This window comes from Misgurnus anguillicaudatus, chromosome 12 (genome assembly GCF_027580225.2).
Source record: "Misgurnus anguillicaudatus chromosome 12, ASM2758022v2, whole genome shotgun sequence".
Lineage (NCBI taxonomy): Eukaryota > Metazoa > Chordata > Actinopteri > Cypriniformes > Cobitidae > Misgurnus > Misgurnus anguillicaudatus.
This window is the reverse complement of record NC_073348.2, coordinates 29,424,869-29,436,029: the sequence shown is the minus strand read 5'-3', so window position 1 is coordinate 29,436,029 and position 11,161 is coordinate 29,424,869. Positions and strand designations below refer to the sequence as shown.

At 36.5% G+C, this 11,161-nt stretch overlaps 1 protein-coding gene across 2 annotated transcripts; it reads left to right on the top strand.

Moving 5' to 3' along the window:
- Window positions 1–438: 438 nt before the first annotated feature.
- Window positions 439–8,172, top strand: zpld1a (zona pellucida-like domain containing 1a). Of its 2 annotated transcripts, none has more exons than XM_073874750.1 (10): window positions 439–588; window positions 676–896; window positions 1,571–1,752; window positions 2,085–2,157; window positions 3,591–3,688; window positions 4,019–4,099; window positions 4,298–4,469; window positions 6,213–6,309; window positions 6,715–6,744; window positions 7,057–8,172. In XM_073874750.1, exons 1-10 carry the CDS (start codon window positions 483–485, stop codon window positions 7,230–7,232), a joined length of 1,236 nt encoding a protein of 411 aa, XP_073730851.1. In that variant the 5' UTR covers window positions 439–482; the 3' UTR covers window positions 7,233–8,172. The 2 variants fall into 2 exon arrangements, with proteins under 2 accessions (XP_073730851.1, XP_073730850.1); XM_073874749.1 differs by having other exon boundaries at window positions 4,295–4,469.
- The last annotated feature ends 2,989 nt before the right edge of the window (window positions 8,173–11,161 follow it).

Genomic DNA, 11,161 nt, shown 5'->3' with positions numbered 1-11,161 from the left:
CAGGGAAGCAGATGAGTCTGAAAAACCGAGATTGAGGGATGCTAAAATTGGGAGATGTCAGAAGTGGAAGGGGGTGAGTGTTATGCATCGAAAATTAATTGTTAAAGTATCGTATGGAAGTGACATTTTAATTAAGCTATGTTTTGGAAAAGTAGAGTAATATATATATATATTTTTGAATGTATCACCAAACTTCATTAACCAGAAAGCTTTGATGACTCGTCTACTAGAATTTATGCATTTCGGATAGCGAAAGGACACTTCGGCTCATTATTTTTGACAGATTCTGGTAGAAGCACAAACAGATATCACATTTCTCATTTTCGTTTTATTCATCATGCAAACCGAATAGCATAATTACAGAACAAGACAATCAAATTACCTTTTGAAACTGCGACGTGAAGCACCAATTATGCATCTCTTTTCTTATTTCAGATGAATCCAAAGAAATTGCAAACAGATTGTCTTCCCCGGGCGTTGAAATGGAACGTTTATGTATAATTCTTCTGCTTATAAGTAAAACTGTAATAGTCAACACGCAATTCAATGGGTTCAACTGTGACGGCAACTTTCACAGCAGGTTTCCCAGTAAGAGAACCGAACACACATAAAACATTCTGAGTTTATTAATTTATCATTTATTGATTATGCAACATCGCCTTATTCTTATTACAGCTGAGCGCGACATCAGTGTATACTGTGGAGTCCAAACCATAACACTGAAGATTAATTTCTGCCCCGTACTCTTCTCCGGCTACATAGACACCGATCTGGCACTCAATGGTCGTCACGGTGATGCTCACTGCCGAGGGTTCATAAACAACAACACTTTTCCTACAGTTGTGCTGTTTAGCATCAGTCTTAGCACGCTTGAGGCCTGTGGGAACTTACTAATGGTAAGACACTTTACAGTAAGTTGCTGTTTTGTTGCCAGATTGAATAAAAGCATCTGAATCATAACAGAACAAACAGAGAACCATTTAATTTATTATAATTCAGGTATTCCTTTAAATCTAATGCAAGGGTCATGGGTTCAAATCTCAGGGCATGCACTTCTGGTAAAGCTTTTATGCACTGTGCATTAGTTTGGATAAAAGCATCTGCTAAATGCATAAGCTACAGTTTATTTTTTTTGCATTTAAATATACAAATTATTTAAATGCACGGCACACTGTGTTCCCATGACCTTTGGTTTAAAGCTGGCATGGTGTTAAAAGGAAAAATTGCATTCATGCATTTGGCAGATGCTTTAATCAGTGCATTCAAAGTTCACATTTATCAGTCTGCTCCTTGGGATCAAACCTACAGCCTTTGCAATGCTACTGCTCTACCAATCGAGCTACACGTATTCTGATTTAGTGAGAACAATACAAGTACTAAAATAAAAACAATGTCGAAGAACATCTCCGGTAAGGTGGATTTATCTGGTTTGGTTGTGTGACAGCAGACACTCAGGATTGATAAAAGGATTTTGCTGAGGATTATAGAGCGGTGAAAGTACATTCATTTCATAGCACAGGTGATATGATTGTGTATCAGAGCATTCACCCGTCGGTGGCACTGTTTGTAGGTCTCTACGGCTCAGGGACCCAACGCCTATGGAAATGTCTCGATGGTCCAGATTGGAAGCATATCGGGATACATCGACACTCCGGATCCCCCAACGATCATCAGTTACCTGCCGGGACTACTTTACAAGTTCAGCTGTAGTTACCCTTTGGAATACCTGGTCAATAACACGCAACTCGCTTCGTAAGTCAGTGTAATCCCTTAAGGATGACATTATCGAATTCAATAAAGCTTTTGTTTTTGTCCTTACTAAATTATTCACAATGTTTGCCTGGAAGATGAAACGGTCGCAGACTGCAAGCTGTAAAATGTTTAGCACTTTTTGTTAGAGGTTTACCAGAGGCGTAATGAAATTAGCATGCACAACGAATATGATGTAAAACTTAATGCACAGTTGATTACAAGGACATCAAGCAGTAAATCAGGGAAAACTATCACACATGCTTTCCCTCTTAAACTTTAATTGGTCTGCAAAGTATATTTATAATGTACTTAATGGCTTCTTTTGTTTGAAGGTCGGCCGCAGCGATATCAATAAAGGACAGCAATGGTACTTTCATAAGCACCTTGAATTTACTCCTGTACAACGTGAGTACACTTGGAACATCTTGAGACAGTTATGTTTAAAATATTACTTTTTCATTTCTCAATGTTGAAAACAATAATGGTTACAGTAAAGGATAATGTACGGTCATTACTACAGAATGAAGACCACAACATATTACATAATCTTCAGGGTGCCATAATGACTATACATTATCCCATTTATTACATGGCCGCATGCCAAATATAACGAAATGGACATACAATATTGATTTGAGTGAAATGATTTACTATCTTGGAAGAATTAAAGTGATGCATACTGCAGAATTTACTTTATGGATTTAAAATGGATACCAGTTAAAGGGACACTCTACTTTTTTAAATATATGCACATTTTCTAGCTCCCCTAGAGTTAAACATTTAATTTTTACCATTTTGGAATCCATTCAGCTGATCTCCAGGTCTGGCACTACCACTTTTAGTATAGCTTAGCACAATCCATTGAATCTGATTAGACCATTAGCATCGCGCTAAAAAATAACCAAAGAGTTTCAATATTTTTCCTATTTAAAACTTGACTTTTCTGTAGTTACATCATGTACTAAGACCAACGAAAAATTCAAAGTTGTGATTTTCTAGGCCAATATGGCGTTATTCTGGCGTAATAATCAAGGCCTTCTCTAATGCTGTAACATGGCTACAGCAGGCGTAGTGATATTACGCAATGCCTGAAAATATTCCCCTTGGTTACTTTCAGTAGCAGAAGCTGCGTAATATCATTACGCCTGCTGCAGCCATGTTACGGCAGCAAAGTCCTTGATTATTACGCCAGAATGAGAGTATAGTTCCTAGCCAAATCTGCCTAGAAAATCGCAACTTTACATTTTCTCTGTATTTCTTAGTACACAATGTAACTACAGAAGAGTCAAGTTTTAAATAGGAAAAATATCAAACTCTTTGGTTATTTTTTAGATCGATGCTAACGGTCTAATCAGATTCAATGAATTATGCTAAGCTATGCTAAAATGGTATCACCAGACCCGGAGATCAGCTGAATGGATCACAAAACAGTAAAAACCAAATGTTTAGGGGAGCTGGAAAATGAGCATATTTTCAAAAAAGTGGAGTGTCCCTTTATGTTCACTTTTGAAAATTTTGCACTGGCTTGCATTAAATTTTAAAAGACTTTTGCATATTGTTTGCTTGCAAATATACATGTTGTATATTTGTGTCCCAGTGTATGAACCCAACTAAATTTAATTGTTTTGTGATTTACTGTTTTCAATTTATGTGAAAATATAACCTTGATATTTTTAATATTGACTGAGCAAGATCATGTCAAAAATCGAAATCAATGATTGAAATCAAACTTTGATGCTCCAAATCTCATAATCCGATTGTGAGACTTTAGCTTGCATTTCACAGACAGGGTTATGATAACTTTGCATGACTCTATCCTATGATGATGTGTTTTTAAGGACTCCTCATACGTCCAGCATCTCGCCATGCCTATGGCTGGACTTACTTTGAAGACACGAGTGTACGCCGCTGTAAAAGCCACCAACCTAGACCGGAGGTGAACTACAGTAACATATCTCACACGTGTATCTTGCAGGGAGCCCTAAATGCAAACATACTGACATACACGCTGAATGCTGGTCCAATTAACCATGAGGTAAAAATGTAAGCTAAGACAGCTAGACCGAGTCACTGTATTGTTACGTCCTCCCTTATATCTGATACATGCAAGACTCCTTTCCTCAATAAAAGATAATCCTCAGGCAAGGGGCGCCACTAAAGTGAATGAAGTGGATTGTTAAGGGTCAAGTTTTGAGACATAGGACACATTTCTTATTCAGACATCCATGTTTTGGTGTTTGTGAATGATCCATGTCACTCCTCACAGGTGGAATGTTCTGATGGACTACTGTTACACGACGCCCTCCGGGAATCCTAATGATGATCTCAGATATGACCTTTTCTTTGGGTAATTTAACTTTTTCCGGATTTTTCAAGGATGATGATGATGGGACAAAGCAAGACTGCAATCAATTTGTGGCTTTTGACAATATGTTGCTCCTAAATCGGATTCTTACCTATCATCACCCCCTAGCTTGTGTGTTTTTTATGTTGTGAAAGTGCTTGCATGTTTATGAGTAATGCTAAAGCATCTCTGTTACAGCAGATGTGATAAGGACCCGCAGACAACGGTCTTTGAGAATGGGAAGAGCCAGATGGGCCGGTTCTCCTTTGAGGTGTTTCGCTTTGTCAAGCACAAGAACCAGAAAATGTCCACCGTCTTTCTGCACTGTGTGACCAAGCTGTGCCGGGCGGACGACTGCCCTTTGCTGATGCCAGTAAGGATGGCTGCCACTTCAACATCAAAAAGCAATTGCATTCCATTCATCACATCGGGCTTTCAATGTCACATATTTTAAGTCGTGTGAATTTCCCTAAGAAAGAAATTTACATAAATACACATCAACAGTCACAGGGCAGCCTAAAAGAGTTGTCAGAACAAGCAATTTTTTACTGAACAACGTTGCTGAAGGGTTTGCGAAGTCCCAGCATGCACTGAATAAATGATGCGCTTACTGTTATAAGGCAATTGGTTTTGCTTTGTGCTGACTTTATTTATTTATGCGTTTGATGTTTTTGTTATCGCTGTCTGGTAGTTATTTGTTGTGTGGTGACGCTAAGAGCTCATCTTTCCACTTAATGAATTTATCGATGTTGGGGTTTGTGCGTGTTTAGGTCTTTGTGAGTTTATACAAAACAATTGCGCCTGTTATCTTCTTCAGAAGCTTATCTTCTCTACTTCAAGCGTTACGCGTGAGAATATAACTGCAACAAATTCAATTTTTTAAGTGGTAATGGATCATTTGCTAAACAACAAAGCTGCGGCTGCATTGACAAGAAACGTATTGGCTGTAACAGACATTTAGTGAATGTAGAGTAACGACCAATTACTGTATTTAGTAATAAAAACTAATTAAAACAAAATTATAGCAGAATAAAAATGGGCATAAGTAAGTAAGTAATACTTAATGAAAATGATGTAATTTAACTAGGAGAGCATGACACTTGCAACGCATGGGTCATAATATATACTCTGTTGGTAAAAAATAGTCAAAACATGTACCCAAGCTGTCACTGGGGCAGTATCCTTATAAAGGTTATAATATGTTAGATTTACGTACAGAAATGTATATATTTGGTAGCTCGAACTGATTTTGCCAAGTGGTTGATGTCCTCAGGGCAACATATTATGTTGACCCAAGGACAAAATTTTTCTAAATAAAACCTAAACCCTCCCCAAACCCCAACCCTAACCATAACCAAACCCTAAAATCAGAGGGAAAACAATGGTCTAGAAACAGCTAATCCTTGTTGTAAGCTTAAACTTAAAACAAACTGTAAACTTATTTCTGAAATCTGATTGGTTGATTGAAATGTTGTCCCAGGGTCAACATAATGTTGCCCTGAGGACATCAACCACTTGGCAAAATCAGGAGAGCCAAATTGCTCACCAATAAGTACCTTAAGTCAGTGGTTCTCAAACTGGGGTCCGGGGCCCCCAGGGGGGCCGCGAGATGGTGCCAGGGGGGCCCCAGTTTTATGACATTTTATAAAATACATTCATTTATCATGAATTCTGTGTAATTAAACCTAAAAAAAATAAGGCTACTAACCAAAAGCATCTACTTTGTATAACTTAATATGTTTTGTTTACTTAAAAAGTTAAATTTTATAACAGTTTTTGTCATAAATTTTCTTTGGGGGGGCGCAAAGGAATGCACCGTACACAAGGGGGGCTGCACGCGGAAAAGTTTGAGAACCACTGCCTTAAGTTACAAATATGGACTCTTTAGGTTCAAATCTATACTTTAGCCCCAGTGATGGCTAGGGTACATATTTTGAAATTTTTCCTTCAAAAATGCGATAAGTTAAATAAACAAGTTGCCAAATGCAGCTGTCGATAAAATGCGAAAGTTTATTGCATTGGCTTGATGTTTACCTTCTCATCAATGCATTTTCACACTGTTCCTATGATATAATAGCTGCTGCTGTGCTTATTTTTTACTTGTCGTATATGACAGATCTGTGGGAAAAGGAAGAAAAGGGATGTGTCGGAAAGAACCGGAACGGCCTCTGACAAAGCAGTCATAACAGCAGGACCCATTATCACTAGAAGTGGTATGATAACCCAATTGTAGCTCCTGTATTTACTTCATTTGTAGCTCAACTGGTAAAGCATAGTGCAGGGTTCCCACGAATCCTTAAAATCCTTGAAAGTTTGTGAATCATTGGGGAAAATTCAACAATGTACATACATACAATGTATCTTAAAAGGTAACACGATGTAACCTTGCTCTTACTTGAAATGTGTCCCCACATTTAGTCCTTGAAATTGAGGGTTTGGACCTGGAAAGTCCTTGAAAGGTCCTTGAATTTGAAGTTAACTAAGGTGTGGGAACCCTGATAGTGATAGAAACTGTATGTTGTGGATTTAAAAACACTGCATGGTAAATTGTTTTATATGTATGTGATACATAGGCTTGAGATTTGTCATCCCACTAATCAATTTACATTTGTCAACAGATGAAACTACCACCAATAATTCCCAGATAGGTAAGCCCTTTCTTCCACCCATTTAGCTCTTCTGAAAGGGAGCTAAATCCTAAATCTCAGTGGTGTACAATTTATAAAGCAGGATAAAACTGCGCTTAACTCCCTCCCGGAAAATATGGAGGACTTTATTTCCTCCGAGGCTGAAACCTGTGACTAAAATAATGATGAGTTGAAGGGTTTCAAACAGTGAGAAGTTAATAGAGGGGAGATGCAGGCTGCGGTTTTAGCGAAGCAAGCGCAAGATTGTGAGTGAGTGGGTTATACATTTGAAGTCTGTCTAACACACTGTGTGTTTCTCTTTGTGTGTTGCAGCGCAGTTAAACGGGCCACCGTTCAAAATGAATTCGGTTACGAGCGCTTTGATTTCCGCCATCGCAATCCTCGCCGTTATGAGCATGTGTTTCTTCATCTTGTCTCTTACGTTGCTAAAGGGGAACCAGACGCCACGAACAGCCCTGACAGGAGCCCACAACCCGGCTTTCAGCTAAACGCACACACAGAAAAATTGTTATTCGGCTGAACAATGCAACAATACCTGTTACTTTTGGAGAGCTCTGCAATTACAGTAAACATAATCATGAAATACATGGAAAATAATATCATTTTATTACACTACACATAAAATTGCCGCTGTTACCCAACATCAATACGGCTATTTTTATCACTGTAACCACACAAACGCACCACGTTTCATTTCTATAGGCTTATAGAAAAACATCTGACCCATCAAGTTGAAATCAGGAGTGATTGTGCAGTACTTCAATATAGAATAAAGCTGAATAATTATTTAATTATTGCACTTGTACATTAAACAATGGACAGACCAGTGAAATGTTTTATACATATATTTACTTTGTTGCTGAAGATACAGTTACAGTTATACCTCAACTCTTCGCCGTATTTTTGCAGGGTTTAAGATCAGTTACACCATGAACACAAGCAGAGGTATCTAATACACAAGCCTGACACATATTTCTAGTCGAGTGAGAATATTAAAGTCAACAGGATTGAATGTGAGGGGTCTATTCATCATCGGCACAAAGGATCATGGGACCCTGTATTACTCTTTGCAATAATTAGTTTGAGTTACAAGCAGAAAGAGAGGGGGAGAGCGAGAGACCATAGGGAACAAATTTAATTAAATCAAAAAGCAACCTAGTTTGCAGTATGCTATTTGATTGTGGTGGATGTGAACACTATTTAAGATATTTTTTAGTTTTAATTAATTCCATTTGTTTTTACTCATTAGTATTCACATGTCTCAGTGATACCAGTTCAATGTTAATGAGTATTAGCAGTTAGTTTTACATACTCTTATATTCACGTTTAGATATTCTTTTGTATCAAATATTTCAATTGAAATTATGTCTGAAAACAACACACCAGCTTATGTATTATTCCCCATTTTTGTTCCATTTGTATTTTTGGGTAGAGATTTTCTCATTTTTAACAATAAATAAAAATCAGATGTGTGTCTGAACTGTGAATATTTTGTTTTTAGATATACTAATAATAAACTGAACATAAAACACAATTTACAATACATGATTTAAAAATAAGATTTATTATCTCAGTTATTTCTCCCAGACACCAATGGGTGATTCTCGCGAAATTAGACGTATGAGGTGTCATGAAACATTTTGATAAAAAGTAAATGCAAAGTAAGAGTATCAAAATAATAAGCATACAAAAATCTCTTCATGTACTACTTTTCACATGATTTCAAATGACATCATACAAACCAATTTTGTTGTTTTTCTACATTTAAGGGAAACATTTTCATTACCGCAATGAGTGTCCATGACTGGATTTGGGTTCTTTGACATGGAAATATTTATCATTAAAAAATCAAAAAATCAAAAAGCTTCAGTACATGTTATACTATAAACATTTATATTAAAGAAACATGTGGTATTTGGTGATCATTGGTAAATGTAGAGACAATAATAAGGAATATAAATGTGTCCAAAACCAATTTTCTCATCCTCCGCAACACTTTTCAATAATTGTTTAAGCCCTCAAGGAACTAATATTTTCAACAACAAAAAAATTAGTTGGAAGAGACATTATTGACTGTGACACTCAAGATGGCTACCAGGTAAGCAGTTCTTATTTTTTCTCTCCAGATAAAAGTTGAAATGTTGTTTTTCGTAGTACCTAGACAACTTTTTAGTTCTCATTACCGAAACATGAGTTTGTAAATGCACATATTTAATGTAATATCATGTTGCGGTAATGATAATATTTGATAACGATAATCTAAAAAATGTAAAATGTAATTTTATAGAAAATATTTTTTAAATCCTCTAAAAATAATGGTTATAGTAAATTCAGACCTTAATCTTATATGTGCAAGAAACAATTGTCTTCAAGGGCTTTTTAAAAATTCTGATGCTGGACACCTTCTAAATCTGGATTTCGTGAGAACCACATCCCTAATGAGATTAAATAGAAAAACAAATGAAGATTTTTGCACCCAATTACCTCAAAGGTATATATTAATATCAAATGTATACATATCTGTACCTAAATAGTCAACGCTATCTCACGTATTTGAATTATTTCAGCCTAATCTCATGAGAAATCTTACATATTTTACGAGTTGGCTAATTCTTATTAATTCATACAACCACATTCGTAAGTTTTGGTACAATTTGCCTCTTGACCCCTGAGACTTTGGGGTTAAGTGCAGGGTTAGGGGTTCAGTTTCGTTGTTGTTTTTTCATGAGAATCGTACGATTTTGCACAATTAACTTCATATGAATTAATACGAATTACGCAACTTTACTTACAAATTAAAGCAATAAACCCCAAGAAGCAGTGGGTTACCAGTGCATTTTATAACAGCTAAGGGGCGTTGTTAGGGACGACGCGTTAGCCACTGCTTCGAGGGGTTTATTGCGTTTATAAAACAATTACTTCATATGCATAACGTTAGCAGGATTTTATAAAATAAAACCCAAATAAGTTGTAATTATATTAGTACAAATATTACTCTTCCGCAAAACAAAGTAGTTCCTCTGAATCAAGTTTGACGGAAACAGAGCGCAGTTCCCAACCAACACAGACGCAGCAAAGACACAATGAAAATATGATTAAAGACTGTGGTGTTTATTTTATAAATCACCATTCGTCTAATTTATACATTAACATTTATATCATGCAACTGTTGAAGTGATGATCAAATATGCTTGGAAGCATGCTTAACTCTTTCCCTGTCAGCGTTTTTTTTTAAGTTGCCATCTAGTTTTAGTTTAATGCTTTGCAGAAAAATTATCTTCTTTAAATAAACATAAAATATCAAATGAAAAAACAGACCATCCGCTTTCAAACAAAAACAAAAACCCTTTCATCCTACCTTCATTTGTTCTCTTATCACCTCTCCGATTTTTTAGCTAAAAGCGAAGATAATTCATCTATGTGAAGAACTTTTGTAAGAGATCAGATTCAGAACCATGAACTGTACTACACGGTGTTTTCAGTGAATGCGTCAGTGTTTAAGTTGGGTAAGATCGCCACCCAGTGGATAATAGCAGACGTATGAACTTGAGTTATAAACTCCTCAGACAACGTTTTCTCTTTATCGTCGAGATGACTCAACAATATTTATTGACATTTATCTGGATATCGCCATTAATTGTGCAATTGTAGACAAATTAAAAATATGATTAAAGACTGTGGTGTTTATTTTCATAAATCACTACGCAGCAACAGTGGCGCAGTAATACTTATGTAATATGGTCTGAACCGTGGGGTTACCGGTGTATTTTATCACGGCTTAGAACGCGTTTCAACCAATCAGAATGAAGAACCAGAACTGCCCGTTTTATAATAAGACTTTTTTAATGGGATACTGCCCCAGTGAGGCTTGGGATCATTTTGTGACAATTTTGGTCTGACAGGGTGTGATATTAACATTTGTGACCCTGCCTGACCATGAACAAAATTAATGTCTAATTATTGTGTCCATTTTTAGAAAATTAATCCGGGGAAAAGTTGGTACCTAAATAAAATGTGAGTGAAATCTCTATTAGGTCTACTGAGGTATGACAGGGCAACATCTGAAAAACATTTTTTCCTCTGGGCAATGTTAAAAAAATCCAAGCTCTTCACAATATTTGTAGCCCTCATGACGCCAGGCAAACAAAGAGTCTGTATCCATAGCAGAGACCTTTGAAGTCATTCGCTGTTATTGTCTGTGACATTAGTGACAAAAATTAATGGGATCTTGGAGTGGACCAATTTATTCTGAAGATTTCTGGGTAAAAAGGTGCATTGATAGAACAGATTGTACTCTCCTCACTGGATTTGAAAAACAAACAATCCATCTGCGGATAATCCCTGTTCTCCTGAGCCGGTGGAGATGTAATATATGAAATAACTGATCAGACAGAATCAAAGGATAAAAGAAAAGATT